The sequence below is a fragment of the Dendrobates tinctorius genome, unplaced genomic scaffold (assembly GCF_039654945.1).
Source record: "Dendrobates tinctorius isolate UK_male_01 unplaced genomic scaffold, ASM3965494v1 ptg000007l, whole genome shotgun sequence".
Lineage (NCBI taxonomy): Eukaryota > Metazoa > Chordata > Amphibia > Anura > Dendrobatidae > Dendrobates > Dendrobates tinctorius.
In genome coordinates, this window is record NW_027361675.1 from 3,175,860 (window position 1) to 3,194,599 (window position 18,740).

General features: G+C 41.4%; 1 protein-coding gene and 1 long non-coding RNA gene across 2 annotated transcripts in view; one reads left to right on the plus strand and one right to left on the minus strand.

Moving 5' to 3' along the window:
- Positions 1-10,001, plus strand: part of LOC141086141 (uncharacterized) — an 86,718-nt gene extending 76,717 nt beyond the window's left edge. The window contains exon 5 of the long non-coding RNA XR_012231521.1: positions 9,865-10,001. This is a non-coding gene — a long non-coding RNA (uncharacterized lncRNA). The remainder of the gene's footprint in view (positions 1-9,864) is intronic.
- Positions 1-18,740, minus strand: part of CSMD2 (CUB and Sushi multiple domains 2) — a 1,542,159-nt gene that overhangs the window by 177,468 nt on the left and 1,345,951 nt on the right. The window contains exons 36-37 of the mRNA XM_073571899.1: positions 16,549-16,645; positions 9,852-9,956 (exon numbers count right to left, since the gene is read on the minus strand). Coding sequence (XP_073428000.1) covers positions 9,852-9,956; positions 16,549-16,645 — 202 coding nt within the window. The remainder of the gene's footprint in view (positions 1-9,851; positions 9,957-16,548; positions 16,646-18,740) is intronic.

The window sequence follows — 18,740 nt, forward strand, 5'->3', positions numbered from 1 at the left end:
CATGACTCTGATGGGACATCTGACGGGGACATCCTCCATATTCACTTGGTGGGATTATTCCATTTTTTTGTTAATTGTGTTTATGGATCTATTTACACATGACGTCTCTATAAATAAGCATGAACAGGCAATTTCTTTGATAACCTGTATTGGGTAGAGGTATTTTTCTTCTCTTCATAGAAAATTGTTTAAATGCATATCCTCTAACAAGGAAACTGTTCATTGGTATTTTTTTTGGTCTAAAGGTATTTTTTGTTTTGGACCATTGGTGTTTTGTCCAGTCTTTTCAAATTTTGTGACTGGGAATAGGGAACATGTATATACGTTTTGTAGTCCGTTTTTGGATTTATATGGACACTTTCTGATATAGTCTGTGACATATAGATCTAGTGGTTTTATCTTCACTACATCTTGTGGTAGCTTTTATCTGATTATATTAAAAGTTATGTTTTATGATTTTCTCATTTGCTGGTATTCCTATTTGTCGTGAGATTTGTGGTTTCGTTCACCACGTGTTGCTGCCTAATTTTTATTTCCAGCTTTACAGAAGGACGATAACACCATAGAAATGATAAGAATAATAGGCCTCAGTTACCACAACTGTCTACAAAGAAAACTGTTGCTGATAGCAACCAATCACAGCTCATTTTTCATCTTTTAAACAGCTCTGGGACAGCATGGCGAGTTTTGAGTGGTGAGTTTTGTGTTTCGAATTTTACGTGGCGAGGTTGGTGTATGTGTGGTGAAATGTGTGCTGAGGGTGGTATATGTGTTGAAGCACGTGGTAGTGTGGGCGCATTTTGTGTGTGTGTTCATATCCCCATGTATGGTGAGTATCCCATGTCAGGGCCCCACCTTAGCAACTGTACGGTATATACTCTTTGGCGCCATCGCTCTCATTCTTTAAGTCCCCCTTGTTCACATCTGGCAGCTGTCAATTTGCCTCCAACACTTTTCCTTTCACTTTTTCCCCATTATGTAGATAGGGGCAAAATTGTTTGGTGAATTGGAACGCACAGGGTTAAAATTTCGCCTCACAACATAGCCTATTTTGTTCTTGGTGTCCAGACGTGTGACTGTGCAAAATTTTGTGGCTGTAGCTACGACGGTGCAGATGCCAATACATATATACACTTTTTCCCCATTATGTAGACAGGGGCAAAATTGTTTGGTGAATTGGAACACGCGGGGTTAAAATATCGCCTCACAACATAGCCTATGACGCTCTCGGGGTCCAGGCGTGTGACTTTGCAAAATTTTGTGGCTGTAGCTACGACGGTGCAGATGCCAATACATATATACACTTTTTCCCCATTATGATGATAGGGGCAAAACTGTTTGGTGAATTGGAACACGCGGGGTTGAAATTTTGCCTCACAACATAGCCTATGATCCTCTCAGGATCCAGACATGTGACTGTGCAAAATTTTGTGGCTGTAGGTATGACGGTGCAGATGCCAATACATACACTTTTTCCCCATTATGTGGATAGGGGCAAAATTATTTGGTGAATTGGAACGCGTGGGGTTAAAATTTTGCCTCACAACATAGCCTATGACGCTTTCAGGGTCCAGACATGTGACTGTGCCAAATTTTGTGGCTGTAGCTGCGACGGTGCAGATGCCAATCCCGGACATACATACATACATACATACATACATACATCCACACACACACATCCACATTGAGCTTTATATATTAGATAAACCCATGAACTTTTAAAGGAACAAGCCTCCTGTTTTCCTCCTGTCACACCCAAGTGAGTAAAACCCCTACAATTGGCGGTAGATGTGTGGGCAGCGTTTCCAGCGGAGGTGTGCGACTGCTACAGGATGGACTGCATGTGCTGGGTTAAGTCTTTTGCAAGACAGCAAGCATCGCCAAATAAAATGGAAGATCTGCCTAAGCACCTGGTCCAGTCGCAGCAGCAAGAGAACAACAGGCTGTTATTACAGCAGTTAAAGCAGAGCCAGCAGTAGCAACAGCAGCAGATGCAGCTTCTGGCAACCATCATCCAGGGCAGGAACAGGGCAGCGCCCCAACTCCAAGTCCGGCTGATGACGCCCACATTCGAAAGGCGGTAGATAATGACCTGCGGGGATGACGTCGAGGCCTTCCTGACGGTGTATCAAAGGGTCGCCAAGAGGGAGAAACTCCCGCCAGAGCATTGGGCAGAGGTACTAGCACCATACTTTACGGAAGAACCCCAGAAGGTGTACTATGATTTAGCTTTGCAAGATGCCAAAGAGTATGACAACATAAAAAATGACATTATTGCGCACTTGGGGGTGACAATGACTATGAAGGCACAGCAGGTTCATTGCTGGGCGTATCACCGGGACAACCCACCTCACTCTCAAATGTTTGACATGTTGTACCTGGTCCAGAAATGGCTGCAGCCTGAGCTCTCTACACCTGCGCAGATGGTAGAATGGGTGGTGATGGACCGATTTGTGCACTTCCTGCCGAGGCCCATACAGACTTGGGTTGCCCAACGTGATCCCCGGAATGCAGATGAACTGGTCCGACTGGTCGAGAGATTCCAGGGGATTGATGGTTTCTTGGGAAGGCAGCCCACTCTATACTGGGGGTCCCAACAAGGGGCGGAGGTCCAAAAGGGAATGGGGTGTCCAAGGTCCAAAGGGGCTGGGGAGGTGGTGCCCAAGTTCACTACGGGTGATGTTTGCTGGATGCGCCATGGCCCAGGCCATATAGCCGTCCATTGTCCCCTGACCCCCGAGCAGATGGACTGCATCATACGACACCATTGTTCATATTATACATATCTGGCCTGCAGTGTGAACCCTCCACCCAGCTAGGGGCCTCAAGCATGTCCAGTGAAGGTGAACGGGCGGGAGGTAACCACACTGCTAGACTATGGGAGTCTGGTAACCCTTGTGAGGGCCACTTTGCCTCTCCAACTTATCCTGGGAAAAAAAGTTGGTGTTCGGTACATACTGTATATGGTGATGCTAAGGACTACCCTATGGCCAGAATGGACATTGAAATGGTCCACAGGACTGAGTCCCATGAGTTTGGCGTAGTTTGTGACTTGTTACACTCTATTATTATAGGAAGGAAGAAGGAAGAAAAAGGAGAGAAAAAAAAAAGAAAACACATAGAAAATGGTTTTTTTTAAATTAGATTCCAAGTAATATAGATTCCACCTACAACTAGCCTCCCAACAGTTTGGAGAGGTGTGCATGTGTTTTTAATCGATGATAATTGATTGAAGGGTGGAACCTTGTTTTCTTTTTTTTTCCCTATATAAATGTGTCTTTTAAAGATATATATGATTTTACCTGAATGAAGGCTAATTTTATGTATAGCCGAAACGCGTTGTGTTTTTATGTCTAATAATAAACTGGATATTCCTTTAAATATTCGGAGTAATTAATGAATCAGCCGAAAGCGCTCCTTGACAAACTGGAAATCCTTTTCTGTATTATTATAGGCTGGGACTTTTGTTTTGGAATCTGTGGGGGAAGGGTTCTGAGTTCGCTGGCACGAATAGGGAACCAGTGAACCCTAATAAGGTATCATCACACCCCGACACAGACGGCTTTCCCTTTTGTGTCCTTGTGGGGGATGAGGAGGAAGTGTCCCCTGAGTCTGACTTCCCGGTGTTAGGCGTGACCAGTGAGAATTTTTGGACTGCCCTACATAGGGACTTATTTCTGAAAGAAGCCTTTAGTAATGTCATCGTCATAAATGGGGTTGCATAGGAGCCCGGGGCTGACACAAGGTTTCCCTATTTTATGATGAGTGGGGAGTTGTTGTATCGGGTCATAAAAGTGAGGGAGGAGCTGGTGGAACGGTTATTATTGCCAGGCCCCTATAGATGGAAGGTGTTGGACATGGCCCATTCACACATTTTTTGGGGACTTCTGGAAGTGGAAAAACGCAGGAACGGATTGTGCAGAGGTTCTATTGGCCCAGGTGTCACAGGGAAATATTAAACTACTGGAGGTCCTGTCCTATGTGTCAGTTAACCGGCCCCCCCACCTCTCACTTTCGGAGTCCCCTTGTGCCATTGCCCATTATTGAAGTGCCGTTCAAGAGAATTGCTATGGAATTGGTCAGTCCCCTGGTGAAATCTGCTCATAGGAATCAATACATATTGTTCATCCTGGACTATGCCACACGCTATCCTGAAGCAATTTCCCTGAGAAACTCCTCCGCAAAGAGTATAGCCTGCAAATACTCTTTAAACTGATTAAATTTGCTGATGACACAAAGCTAGGAGGGATAGCTAATACTAGAGAAGAGAGAGAGAGGATTCAAAAAGATTTAAATAAACTGGAGAAGTGGGCAGCAACTAACAGAATGGTTTTTAACAGGGAGAAATGCAAAGTACTACATCTGGGCAATAAAAATGAAAAAAGCATATATAGAATGGGAGGAATAGGGCTAAGTGACAGCACATGTGAAAAAGACTTGGGTATACTAATAGATCACAGACTGAATATGAGTCAACAGTGTGATGCAGCAGCAAAAAAGGCAAATGCAATTCTAGGATGTATTAACAGAAGCATACAGTCTAGATCACGTGAAGTCATTATTTCCCTCTACTCCTCTTTGGTCAGACCTCATCTGGAATATTGTGTCCAGTTTTGGGCACCACATTTTAAAAAAGACATCAACAAACTGGAGCAAGTTCAGAAAAGAGCGACCAGAATGGTGACCGGTCTGCAAACCCTGTCTTATGAGGAAAGGTTGCAGGATTTGGGAATGTTTAGTTTGCAAAAGAGAAGACTGAGAGGAGACTTAATAGCTGTCTACAAATATCTAAAGGGCTGTCACATTGTAGAAGGATCAACTTTATTCTCATTTGCACAAGGAAAGACTAGAAGCAATGGGATGAAACTGAATGGGAAGAGACACAGATTAGATATTAGAAAAAACTTTTTGACAGTTAGAGTGATCAATGAGTGGAACAGGCTGCCACGAGAAGTGGTGAGTTCTCCTTCAATGGAAGTCTTCAAACAGAGGCTGGACAGACATCTGACTGGGATGATTTAGCGAATCCTGCTTTGAGCAGGGGGTTGGACCAGATGGCCCAGGAGGTCCCTTCCAACTCTACGATTCTATGATTCTATGAAATTGGTCCATGTGTTTTCCCAGACAGGTTTACCGAAGGAGATCTTGACCGATCAGGGAACACCTTTTATGAATAAGATGATGAGGGAGTTATGCAACGTCCTGCAAATCTCCCAGTTGAAGACTTCAGTGTACCATCCTCAGACAGATGGCCTTGTCGAAAGGTTTAATAAAACACTGAAGAGCATGCTGAGGAAAGCCAAAGAAAAAGATGGTAGAGACTGGGACTGTCTCTTATCGTATCTGTTGCTCTCCATCCATGAGGTTCCACCGGCCTCTACAGGGTTCTGGCCATTTGAACTTTTGTATGGCCGACATCTGCAAGGTCGCCTAGATATAGCCAAGGAAACCTGGGAAGCCAAAGTCACACCCCACAGAAGCATCATTGAGCACGTGGTTCTGATGCAGCAAAGGATTGCGAAGGTGATGCCCATCATAAAAGGACATCTCCTCCAGGCACAAGAAGCTCAGGCCAGAGTCTACAACCGGTCAGCCAGAGTGAGGCAGTTCAACCTTGGAGACCGAGTCCTTGTGCCAATTCTTACTGTGGAGAGCAAGTTCTTGGCCAAATGGCAAGGGCCATATGAGGTGGTGGAGAAGATTGGCGATGTAAACTATAAGATTCATCAACCCAGAAGACAGAAACCATATCAGATCTACCACATCAACCTCATCAAGCCATGGTGAGACCAAGAACCGGCTAAAACTAAGTGCTATGTGTGCCAGTCAGAAGGTGAGATTGGAGGTGTTGCCATAGTGGAGAAGCTGTCAAAGGCCCAGAAACAGCAGTGCCGGGAGTTGCTTCAGAAGAACAGGGACCCGTTCTCAGAATTACTGGGGTGCATGAAGGTCATAGAACACAAAGCTCTGACGAAGCAACATGTGCACGTAAATGTGAAACCTTATCGAATTCCAGAGGCCCGTCGAGAAGTGATCTCCAAGGAGGTGGAGCATATGTTAAAACTCAGGGTCATTGAGGAATCCAAGAGCAGTTGGTCAAGCCAGAATGTCCTGGTCCCAAAGTCCAATAGTGAATGGAGGTTCTGCAACGACTATTGGAAGTTGAATGAGGTCTCCAAGTTTGACTCATATCCCATACCAAGCGTCGATGAGCTGATTGAGAGACTTGGGCCTGCAAGTACATAACCACCTTAGATTTGACAAAGGGATATTGGCAGATCCTCATAGCAGAGGGAGCCAAGGAGAAGACTGAGTTTTCTACGCCAGATGGATGCTTCCAGTATGTTCGAATACCGTTTGGACATAAGCAATACGCCGCGGCATATCTAGACGATATTGTTATCTTCAACCCTGACTGGGAGATTCATCTGGAAAAGGTCCAGGTGGTGTTTGATACTTTAAGGATGGCGGAGTTCTCAATAAACCCAAAGAAATGTGCCTTGGGGAAAGAAGAGGACAAATACCAGCGATATGTAGTGGGTAGAGGTGATATCAAATCCCAAATCAGTAAAATGAAGGCAATCCAAACATGGCAGAGACCGCTGTCAAAAAAACAAATGAGAGTCTTCTGGAGATCATAGGATACTAAAGTAGGTACATCCCAAACTTTGCCATGATTGTCACACCCCTGACTGACCTCCTTAAGGGGATAAAGTCGGTAATGGTCAAATGGTCTAAAGAGGCAGAGACGGTCTTTAAAAAAATGAAAGGGGCTCTGTGTAAACAGCCGTTTCTGGTGGGCCTTGACTTTAAGAAAGAGTTTATACTCCAAATGGATGCCTCAGATGTAAGTTTAGGAGCAGTTCTTTCCCAGCAGATACACAGGGAGGGGCACCCTGTTCTCTACCTGAGTAGGAAGCTTTCCTCATGTGAGAGGAATTATTCGGTTATAGAGAAGGAGTGCTTGGCCATAAATTGGGCAGTGGACACATTACGGTACTATCTGGTAGGACGTAAGTTTAGATTGGTATCCGACCATGCCACATTCAGATGAATGAGGTAAACAAATGGTAAAAATGCTAGGATCACCTGCTGGTTCTTAGCCCTGCAATATTTCAACTTCCATGTAGAACATAGAGCAGGGAAGCTACACTGTAATGCCAATGCCCTCTCAAGAATCCCTTGTCTGGTAGTAGAAAGTGCCAAGCCCCACAGCTTTAGGCAGAGGGGGAGGTATGTTAGGAGGCTAATGGCCACGTAGTCGATGGGAGATATGTGCCACAGAGATGGCTGCTCACGGTGATGTAACTCGCAGTATTTTTTCTAGTGCACATAAGCTTTAAGAGGTTCATTTGATGCACCCTTTACAGGGTTGCGGGTAGCTGTGAGTGATGGGCAGGTCTAGCTACCCACATATCTCACATTTGGGTGTGGTTAACAGCTTATATAATGGAGGCTGTTGATTGGCACATGGTCTGTGTGTTTGGAGGGAGAAGGCTTCCTGTGTTTGGTTGTCACCAGACCGAGCCTGAGTACTGGACGCTAACCCAGCCTGTGTGCCTATAGGCATGGCAGAGCAGAGCCCTGCTATGGACATTTTGGATTTTTGTTTGCCTGATCTAATGGCTGTTTGTTTTCTGTTTTTGCTTCTGGGTTTATGAAGCAATAAACCCATGAACTTTTAAAGGAGCAAGCCTCCTGTTTTCCTCCCATCAAACCTGAGTGAGAAACTCCTACAAGGGGTAACCTCAAATTTGGAAGGTATCCTCTACCTTCACCGATTGCGAGAACCAGGACTCTCAAAAGCCCTGTGTGAATAGAGTTTTGGTTGATCATGATCGTAGTAGCTCCATTCATTATTATGGGAGTGCCAAAGACCAGTCTTGCACAGCGCTCAGCTATTTCTGGAATTTCCATAAAGAATGAATGGAAAAGTGTCACACATGAGCAACCACTGTTTCATTCACATGGGACTTTTCAGAGCCCCAGTTCTTGGGATCATGGGGGGATCCTAGCAGTTGGAACGCCTCGTCATTGGGAAATTATCCCCTATACTATGGGTAGGGGATTATTTACAAATTTGTGTGTACCTCTTTCAGGTTGTAGCAAATAATGGCCATAATACATCCTGTACTATACAGCATCTATAAGGCTTTACACTTTTTGATTACAACTTGCGTGATATGAATCAATACTAATATATGCTAATAAGCTACTAAATATCGGGCAATGTCATCATGACTGTCCATGGATATTTTATGTCTATTCACATTTTGTATACATTTTCCTTTTCCTATATTATATTAGGATTGTCTGAGTAATCATTTTAGGCTGGACATTTAGGCATTACTCTGCCCGGTAATAAGTTAACAGCCATTAGTTTGCATTGCTAAATTGCTTTTCAGCAAATCTATACAATTTTCATTAAGATCATACTTAATTAGCAATGTAGAGACTCAGCAGTTTAACCACTACTACCTGTTCTGAGATATCACCAAATTCAGAATCTATTGATTCAAGCTAATAGAAGATTTGGCCTAAGTGTTGATCGTGTTTAGCTTGGAGTATAGGACGAATTGTGCTTATTACATACAGCAGTTGTGTAAAGTATTTTCTACAGAAGGGTAAAATATTTTTCTCCTGAGTATTCCCTTTTTGAGTAAAAATTGACTAGAGGAGCAGAGGGAATACAATTAAAGCCGAAATAATCACTTCTGACCAGGATATAGGTCCTCTTTAACCATCTTTAATAAGCTTACTATGGATTCACAGATCCTATGAATTCCCTAAACATGTACCATAATATCCGGCCAACTGGAAGTTAACAGTGGTGTACACTATACACAAATGGGCGAACACATAGGACAGTGTCGTATATAGCATATACGGTATATGAAAACATGTTTATTTAGACATAGACTGTTAACTCTAGAATAACAAGGGGGGCATGGTAGATGATTTACTAATTACCTATGTATTATATTATAAATTGATTTATGCTTGTATTTATTCAGCTTTCCAATTGGAGGTCTTCAATGTCAGTGGTGGGGGTTCGACACTCAACAAACCCACCGATCAGCTGTTACCAACTCTAACTGAAGGTGAATGTAAAAAATGTATGCAGTGGTAAACTTCAGCTCCACATACCATTTAGTGGTCATTCTCATGCATTGCAGATCAGCACCTTTAATTTGCATGCAGTACCAAGAGTGGCCACTAGTGAGTGTAATTAAGCTGTGGTGTTCCATAAACATACACTGTATACCAGAGCTGCTAGCAGCTGATTGGTGGGGGTGCCCGGTGTCAGACCCCCACCAATCTTATATTGACGAGTGACGACTTATTCTAGTGATAGGATAGATATCAGTGTATTGGAAAGCCCCTTTAACTACTTAACGCTGTGATAATAAATATGGGTATATTAAGTATTTCTTGTATTTCAGTTGTAATAAACTGCACATTTTAGCATTTTGAATGGCAATTTTAGACTAAAACTAATATTCCATAGGTTTTGCACTGTAATGTTGAATATGATTCACAGAGTAGGGTATGTGTAAATTGAAGTAAATTTTCCAAGTTTATAGGAAAATTGCACGTGAAAAAGAAAAAAAATCACTGTAGCTAATCACGGGCCCCAGTGATCATATCCTGTGTTCTGTATGCCAGCATCACTAATGAGCTCATGTCATCGCTGCAGGAGGTAAGCTGGTACCAATGGGGACCAACATGGGGGAATAAAGGTTATATATCACTTCTCTATTGCTTACCATGTCTTCCTCATGGCTGATTTTCTCAAAACACTGAAAAACTCCTTTAAGAAGATACAATTGGCTCACAAAATGAAATCTTACTTTTATATTCCAGATGAAAGCCGGCTGCAGACACACTGATATCAGAGAAGAAATGCAGGTAGAGATGGTTTGACGTGCTGTTCAGCAATGCCGGTACTGTGGTTCCTAAAGCCAAACAAAAATACACTCAATTCCTGACAGCAAATACTATTTGTATACTGCTTTAGATATTGAAGTTGCATTTTTGTCACTGTCCTACAAGATTAAGCAAAGGTTATTGCTGCTATCACAGAGCCAGAGTATTTACCGCTTAAATATGCAGTCGGTGGGAAGACAGAATAGATTTCTCATCATGTGCGGCATCATCCTTTGCTTTATCTGCAGCTGTATATTACAGAATCAGAGGTACTATAGATAAAATATACATAGTAATATTACTATTATTATGACTGCGAAATAATGTTCATTGTGACCTGGAGCCTATAATGCTCACAGACTGTGTCTACTTTTTACCAGGTCATCATATGACTATTAATAAATTGGTATATACATTTATTTGTATATTTTCTTGCAGCCCCTTAAAAAATTGTTCTTACGTAGCATGACCAATGGGTGAAATGGCTGCATTCCCTTGGATCAGAGGACAGAGCTGTGTCACTAATGCAGGCTCAAGAGCACTGTATAATATATACTGTCTATGATGTACCTATACAGTGCTCCAGTATATAAAGTATATATACAGTAGATACATACACACACATCTACATATATAGTGATATACAGTGTGTGTATATATATATATATATATATATATATATATATATTTATGTATTTCAAATTATTTTAAAAATCGAAATCTGAAAATTGTGACTTACAATTGCTTTCAGCCTCCCTGAGGCAATGCTTTGTAGGACCACCTTTCACTGCAATTACTACTGCGAGTCTTTTGGGGTATGTCTCTACCGGCTTTGAACTTCCAGAAGCTGGAAGTTGTGCCCATTATTTTTTCCAAACTAGCTCTGGCTAAGTGAGATTGGATGGAGAACATCTGTGAACAACAATTTAAGTCTTTCCACATATTTTCAATGGGATTTAGGTCTGGACTGTGACTGGGCCATTCAAACACATTAATATGTTTTGATCTAAACAGTTCCATTGTAGCTCTCTGTATGTTTAGGGTCATTGTCCTACTGGAAGGTGAATCTACGCCCTAGTCTCAAGTCTTTTGCAGCGTCTAACAAGTTTTCCTCTAGGATTGCCCTGTATTTAGCACCATCCATCTTCTCATCAACTCTGACCAGCTCCACTGTCCCTGCTGAAAAAAGCATCCCCACTGTATGATGCTGCCATCACCATGTTTGACAGTGGGGATGGTGTTTTCAGAGTGATGTGCAGTGTTAGTTTTCTGCTACATATAACATTTTGAATTTGGCACAAAAAATTCTACTTTGGTCCTATCTGAACAGAGCACCTGTTTCCACATGCTAGTTGTGTCCCCTACATGGCTTTTTGCTAACCGAAAACAAGACTTCTAATTGCTTGCTTTCAAAAATGACTTTCTTCTTGTCACTTTTCCAAAAAGGCCAGATTTGTGGAGTAAGCGACTAAGGATACGCTCACACTTCTGTATAACATGGCCAAGCGCTGTATTTTATCGGCTAGCACTCGGCCCAATGTTATATCATTGGGTAGTGCAGATCTGCAATTACTTTTTCATGTGGATTTGGCATCCGATAATCGGATCGCACTCACTCATTCAAGTCTATGGGTGTGTGTGAAACATCAGAATACAGTCGGATGTTAATCAAGTGCAGTCCGATGTACGCTCACAAAGACAATACAGAAATTAAGTTTGTCAGCTTCTCTGCACCTGTGATGCAATTCTCTCATGTGAGAAAATCAGATCACACTCAGATAAAACTCTGACAGAATTTGAACCAAGTGTCGTTTGCATAATCAGCCTGATTCTCTCGCATGAGAGATTCGTCACCAGTGTGACTGCACCCTAATAGTTATCCTGTGGAAAGATTCTCCCACCTGTGAATTTGTTGCTTCACTAGAGTGACCATGGACCTCTTGGCTGTGTCTAATCAGTGCTATTCTTGCTTGGGATGTCAGTTGAGGTGGATAACCGTGTCATGGAAGGTTTGCACTTATGCCATCCACAATTTTATCCCTGACTTGTTTGGTGTGTGCCTCAGTTTTCATGATGTGGTTTCATCCCTAATGCTCTCAAACAAACCTCTGAGGCTTCCACACAACAGCTGCAGTTATACTGAAAATAACTTATACACAGGTGGACTCAATTTACTAATGTGACTTCTAGAGAAAATTGGTCTCATGATTTTATTTAGTCGTTATCAGGGTACAAGGGGCAGATACTTTCAGTTGATATCTTACAAAAAATACCAAGAAAATACATTTAAGTTTGTGGTTATAAAAATATGTGGAAAAGTTCATGGGGTACAAACACATTTTCAGGGCAAAATATATATATATTGGGATAGATATATAACCATCCTCAAGCTTCTTACACCTCTCAACTGGAATTTTGGAAAAAACTTTTTTTCAAAAAGCTCCAGGTCACTCACATTTTAAGGGTGCCTTCTCCCAACAGCAATTTTAAGATCTCTGCACAGGTGTTCAATGGTATTCAGATGTCAATGTCTTGCACACAGTCAAGGCACTCCGTGCCAGAGGCAGCAAATAAACCCCAAAACATCTTTGAACCTCCACCATATTTTACTCTAGGTACTGTGTTGTTTTCATTGAAGGCCTTATTGCATTTTCGGTAAACAGTAGAATGATGTATTTTACCAAAAAGCTCTATCTTGGTCTCATCTGTCCCAAGACGCTTTCCCGTAAGGATTTTGGATTACTCATGTATATTTTGGCAAACAGCAGTCTAGCTTTTTTATATCTGTGTCAGAAAAGGGGGCCTCCTGGGCCTCCTGCAATAGCATTTCATTTTATTCAAATTTCCTCCGATAATTTGGCTCTAATACTGATGCACCCTGAGCATGCAAGACAGCTTGAATTTATTTGGAACTTGATTGGTGCTGACTATCCACCATCCAGACTACCCTGCGTTGCAATCTGTCTTCAATTTTTCTTTGTCGTCCACATCCAGAGAGATAAGATACAATGCCATGTGTTGTAAACTTCTTGATTATGTTGTGCACCATGGACAAAGGAATATCAAGATCTCTGAAGATGGACTTGTAACCTTCAATTTATTGATATTTTTCAACAATATTGGTTTTGAAGTACTCAGATAATTCTCTTCTTTTCTTTTTGTTCTCTGTGCTTAGTGTGGTACTCACAGAAATACAATTCAAAAATTGTGTCAATTTCTCTCCTTTTTATCTGGTTTCACTTACGATTTTCATATAGCCCACACTTGTAACTTGCCACAGGTCAGTAGGAATGAGCATCATATGCTTGAAAAAAAGCTGTTTATGAACAACAATGTCCTATTAGGAACGGTTAGAGGATTCGTGAATGTTTAGCTTGCAAAAGAGAAGACTGAAAGGAGCCTTAAGGCCCCGTCACACACAGCGATCTCGCTAGCAAGATCGCTGATTTTGTGACACATCAGCGATCTCGCCAGTGAGAGCGCTGTGTGTTACGGGGGTCAGTGACTGGCCACCCTGCTGGATATCGTTGATCGTGCAGCATCGGCCAGGGCCGTTTTTTGATCGCTGGTCTCCTGCTGGCCAGCGCGCATTGCTGCGTGTGGCAGCGAGAGACCAGCGATCAGTGACGCTGGTTTCTAATGTAAACATTGGGTATCCAGGAGTCATGCGGCTCTTAGATACCTGATGTTTACCTTGGAAACCAGCGTGTACGCCGGTTTCCAAGGTAAACAGCGGGTATCCAGGAGCCGCGCGACTCTTAGATACCCGATGTTTACCTTGGAAACCAGCGTGTACGCCGGTTTCCAAGGTAAACAGCGAGTATCCAGGAGCCGCGGCTCCTGGATACCCGACGTCTACATTAGAAACCAGTGTCCAGCGTTGCTGGTCCTGATCGCTGGGGCTGTCTAACGATGTCCCAGCGATCCCATCATGTTGGATCGTTGGTGGGATCGCTGGGACATTGTTAAGTGTAACGGGGGCTTTACTAGCTGTCTACAAATATCTCAAGGGCTGTCACACTGTAAAAGGATCAGCTTTATTCTCATTTGCACAAGGAAAGACTAGAAGCAATGGGATGAAAATGAATGTGAGGAGATACAGATTAGATATTAGAAAAAACTTTTTGACAGGGTGATCAATGAGTGGAACAGAATACCACAAGAGGTGGTGAGTTCTCGTTCAATGGAAGTCTTTAAATAGAGGCTGGACAGACACCTGTCTGGGATGATTTAGTGAATACTGCACTGAGCAGGGGTTGGACCAGATGACCTTTGAGGTCCCTTCCAACACTATGATTCTATAACAATTTTGAAAAGGTGCTAACAGTTTTGTCCAGCCCATTTTTGGAGTATTGTATGAAATTCTGTACAATTTGCCTTTTTTCCTCTGTCTTTTTTGTTGTTCCAACACAAACAGGACAACTTTTCTGATCATTCTTTTCACTCCTCTGTATATATTCTTTCGGGAAGCACAAGTTTATGGTGAAATCATGTTCTTTCCACTTCTGTATTATTGCCCTAATAGCGCTCATTGGCACCTTCAGTAGTTTAGAAATTCTTCTATAACCAATGACATCAGCATGTTTTTCAACAATAAGGTTGCAAAGGTCTTGAGACAGCTCACCAGTTTAATCCATCATGAGATGTTTCTTGTGTGGCACCTTAGTAATGAGCCACCTTTTCTTAAACCATAAGTTGAACCTGCTGATATCATTTTTCCCTAAGTGGCAGGATTGCTTTATAATTACTCATAGATTTCAGCTGGTTTCATGACTTTCCATGACTTTTTGCACTTCTCTTTCATCATGTGTTCAATATTTTTTCCCTGTGTCATTGCTACACATAATATATGTACAATGTATGCTTTGATTTCTTTGCCTGTGTGGATTGGATGGGTTGTTACCGACATCTGCTGAGATTTTCATGTGAATAGCATGGTTAGAAATATATTTACTGAGAAAATTGGTGACATGTTTAATACTTATTTCCTCCCCTGTATATAGGTTACTGGTATCACAAAGCCTCTGGGAAAATGACATGGCACAGGAGCAGTGGGTATATTATACAGTGCTCCTGACCCATGTCGTTTTTCCAGAGCCTTTGTACTACCAGTAACCTTGAAAACCCCTATTTTTCCATTGACATGAGATGGAACTGAGTGGGGAATTGCATTTCACAATATAACTTGCCATTTTTATTTAGGCAATTTCGGGATAGATAATGTTTCTTGATCACTCTTAAGACTAGGTTCACATTTATCCTGTGCTCTATACTGAGCACTTGCGTAGGGTTGGCTGTCTAAATTGCCCAAATTGGGAGTCAGATGGAACCTTCCTCTGAAATCAGCTACTTTTGCACACTAAAAATAATTATTTCACCATATTTTGAGCACCCTAACATTAATCTAAATCATATTTTTGGTGGCTTTTGTCCGAAACCTCGATGTAAGTGATCAGCATAGAGCACAGGACAAATGTGAACAAGCCTTTTAATGATATTTAGGAGGCAGAATGAACAAACATTCAAATGTTTTTTCTTTTTTCGTATTTATTTTTTATGCTGGTCACCATGCGATAACAGAGCTACATTCTTTGGACCAGTGCAATTACAGCTTCTTCAGATTTATAGTTTTATAATAAAATTAAAGTGGTAGTTCCCACTCTATTAACAATATAGATGCCACAGTAACTATTAACCGCAGCATGTAGGAGGCTAAACGAATACGATCAGTGCTGTCTGCAGGGTGTTTGATATATTATACAGCTGACACATGCTGCATTCTTTCTCATCAGAGGCACTATATAATTATTTTTCAACCTGTAAAAAAGTGACACTGAGGAATAGGCACCCTTGGATATGTGCTCAAGATGTGATTTGGTGAATATTTTATAATGTATATTTGAAAAAAAATGCAAGTAACCCATTTTACTTAATGTGTGCAAAAATGGGGCAGAAAATCTACCACATAAAAAACTTACCAAAATCTCATTGTGAAAATGCAGCCCTAGGCCACATTGCCACAATGAGCTTTTGGTGAGGTCCTGATGTTCCAACTTTTTTGCACAATTTCTGCACCCATTACTTACTTTTTATTTAATAAATCAATAGTACACATGAAAATAATAAACTTTGTAATATATTTTATCTGAGAAATCTGCTTCTTTCTCTGTCAGGACAGATTAGCCATTATCAAAATTCTCAATACTGAGGTAGAATCTGTATTCAGTGAAGACATATTTTCACATTACTGAGATAGGAGATGGCAGCTGGTAATGATAGGATTCTGTCTAAACAGAAGGGAGGAGATAGAAGCAGAGCTCATCCCTCCTTTATGTACTTAGAATTGTATATGTCAGTAATGGGACAGTCTGTTTTCACTGAATAAAGATTTTACCTTAGAATGGAGAATTTTGATAATGATTGATCAGTTCCGTCAGAGAACTACATACACATTTAATAATGTATGTAGTTTATATTGTGAAATCTGGTAACAGACCCTGTTAATAGTATAGCAAGTTATGAAAGCACATATCACCTGATAAGTCAATAGATTGAAGTAAAGGAGAAGAAGTAAAATATCAAGTATCATCAATTATAATGTATTAATTTTTCGTAAAGTACCTGAAAAACTCCCCAGCATGGTGGCTGTGTTATCTCCTCCATCAAAGACTTCCAGCGAGTCCCAGTTTTGCTCCGTACCGAAGCTTATGACTTGGATCTAAATAAAAAGAAAGAAAACATTTTTTATAAAGTAAACATAATTTTATTCTATGAATTATTTTCATGTGCTCTTCTCTGCTGTGCAAATACAAAAATAACTTGACCAGAAATAAAAGTTCAAAACCTGTCCCTTAAAAAGAATTTTTCATCAAAAAACGACCTATTGGTTAAACCAGTTTTTTTTTGTGTTAAATGCATTTTTTGGCAAGGTTTGCTCTATAAAACAATGTGTCTTAATAAAATAGAAATCTTGCAATTTTCACACTGGTCATTGAAGACTTTTTAGACTCTAACTTCCTGTTGTTTCAGGAAACAACACATGTACAAAGCCACAGTGAGCAGAGTTTAAAAACACCTTTTGTATTGAAACATCTAAAGAAACTATGCAAAGGTCACTGTGAAGGGAAGTGGAGCAGAGTAAGCTGTGACATCACCTATTTTGAAAGGTGGATCCTGTGTTATTTGCTGTGTTTAGTCGTGTTACCTGTCATTGTAATCCTGTTTCTGTTAATATGGAACCTACTGAAAACTCTTCCTGGATGGACAAGAAGTATAAATCCAAAAAAGCCTCAATAACCAGGATGAAGATTGTAAGATTGTTATTTTTTCAATTAAAGATCATCATATGAAAAACAAAAAAAATACAATAAATGCAACACAAAAACCTAATTTAATAAGTAGATCCCTTTAAGGTTTCTTTATTATAGCAGTTACCGCTTATGATCCTGCATTGAGATTAACCATGATTTCACTTTAATCGCTGTGTATCATACCATGGTTTCTTCATGCCACTTTATCATTCAAGAAGGAAAACGTAATTTTTACATAATCTGCATTTGTGAGTGGTAATCCTGTTACCTTTTAAGGGTCAATATGGTGAAACGGCAAAATAGCCCAAGCTTGGCAAGCGATTTAAATGTCCAGGTTACAGCAGAGAGCCTATGCTTTCTTATGACCAGTGCAGCTAAAAAAAACCCCTCAGTCTCAGTTATATTTTTTTATTGGTGAACATAAAGTTAGAACAGAAATAATCAGATGTGTCATTTCTAGTTTTTCCTCTCGGATTGACATACCTAAAGATTTCACTGAATAGATGCGTTCTGATTGCCCATCCGAGCAAGAAACCCCTTTGCTTACAGAGTCACCGATGCCCAGCCTGTGCCAGTGCTAGGACTACAAGTAGCCAAGCTGACTGCAGTGATTAAAGAATATAGGACATGATGGACCAGGTAGTTCATCAGTCACTGCTCCAACCTAACGAACTTAGTCAGGGCTCCCGAACCATGAGCAGCCAGGTTCAGTTGTACCTGGACTGTGACCTTTCAATGGCAGATACCCTGTTCCCTGACTCCAATGATGTCTGAGTCAGCAAACTGGAGCAGGGGCAAGAACAGTCTTTGAGATCTTAGACTCTAAGGGTACCGTTACACTTAGCGATGCACCAACAATCCCGACCATGATATGACCCGGTCAGGATCGCTGGTGCATCGCTAAGTGGTTGCTAGTGAGCTGCCAAATAGGCAGATCTCACCAGCGACATAGCAGCGGTTGGGGGTCGCTACTTACCTGTCAGACGAGGCGATGAAGACATCCTCCCGCCATGTCCACGCGTCGCTCGTTGCCATGGCAGGAAACCCAGCAGGAAGCGGCCGATGAGAAACGGCCAAGGACGTTCTCGCGCGATCAGCGATAATCAGCGGGGGGGCCGGTCGGAGGTAAGTATCACACATAGCGATATCGCTAGCAATATCGCTGCTGCGTCACAAAACCAGTGACATTATAGCGATATTGCTAGCGATATCGCTTAGTGTAACAGGCCCTTTACAGGGCTATTAACACCTGTTATTTGTTGAGGATTGATTCAATTAGAATTGAATTTTTGCAGAGAATTCGACAAAGCTGATCAACTTGATATTTTAAAGATTTGATCATCTCTAATTACTAGACCTTTACATCTCAACATATGAAAGTTATAAAAAATACATGGAGGACTTGTTTGCTGACACATATGTTAACATATTTAGATTAATTAATAAAATGCTTGGGGTGTGCTTACATCGTGAAGGGAGAGTCTATCTAAAAGAAAGTGTACT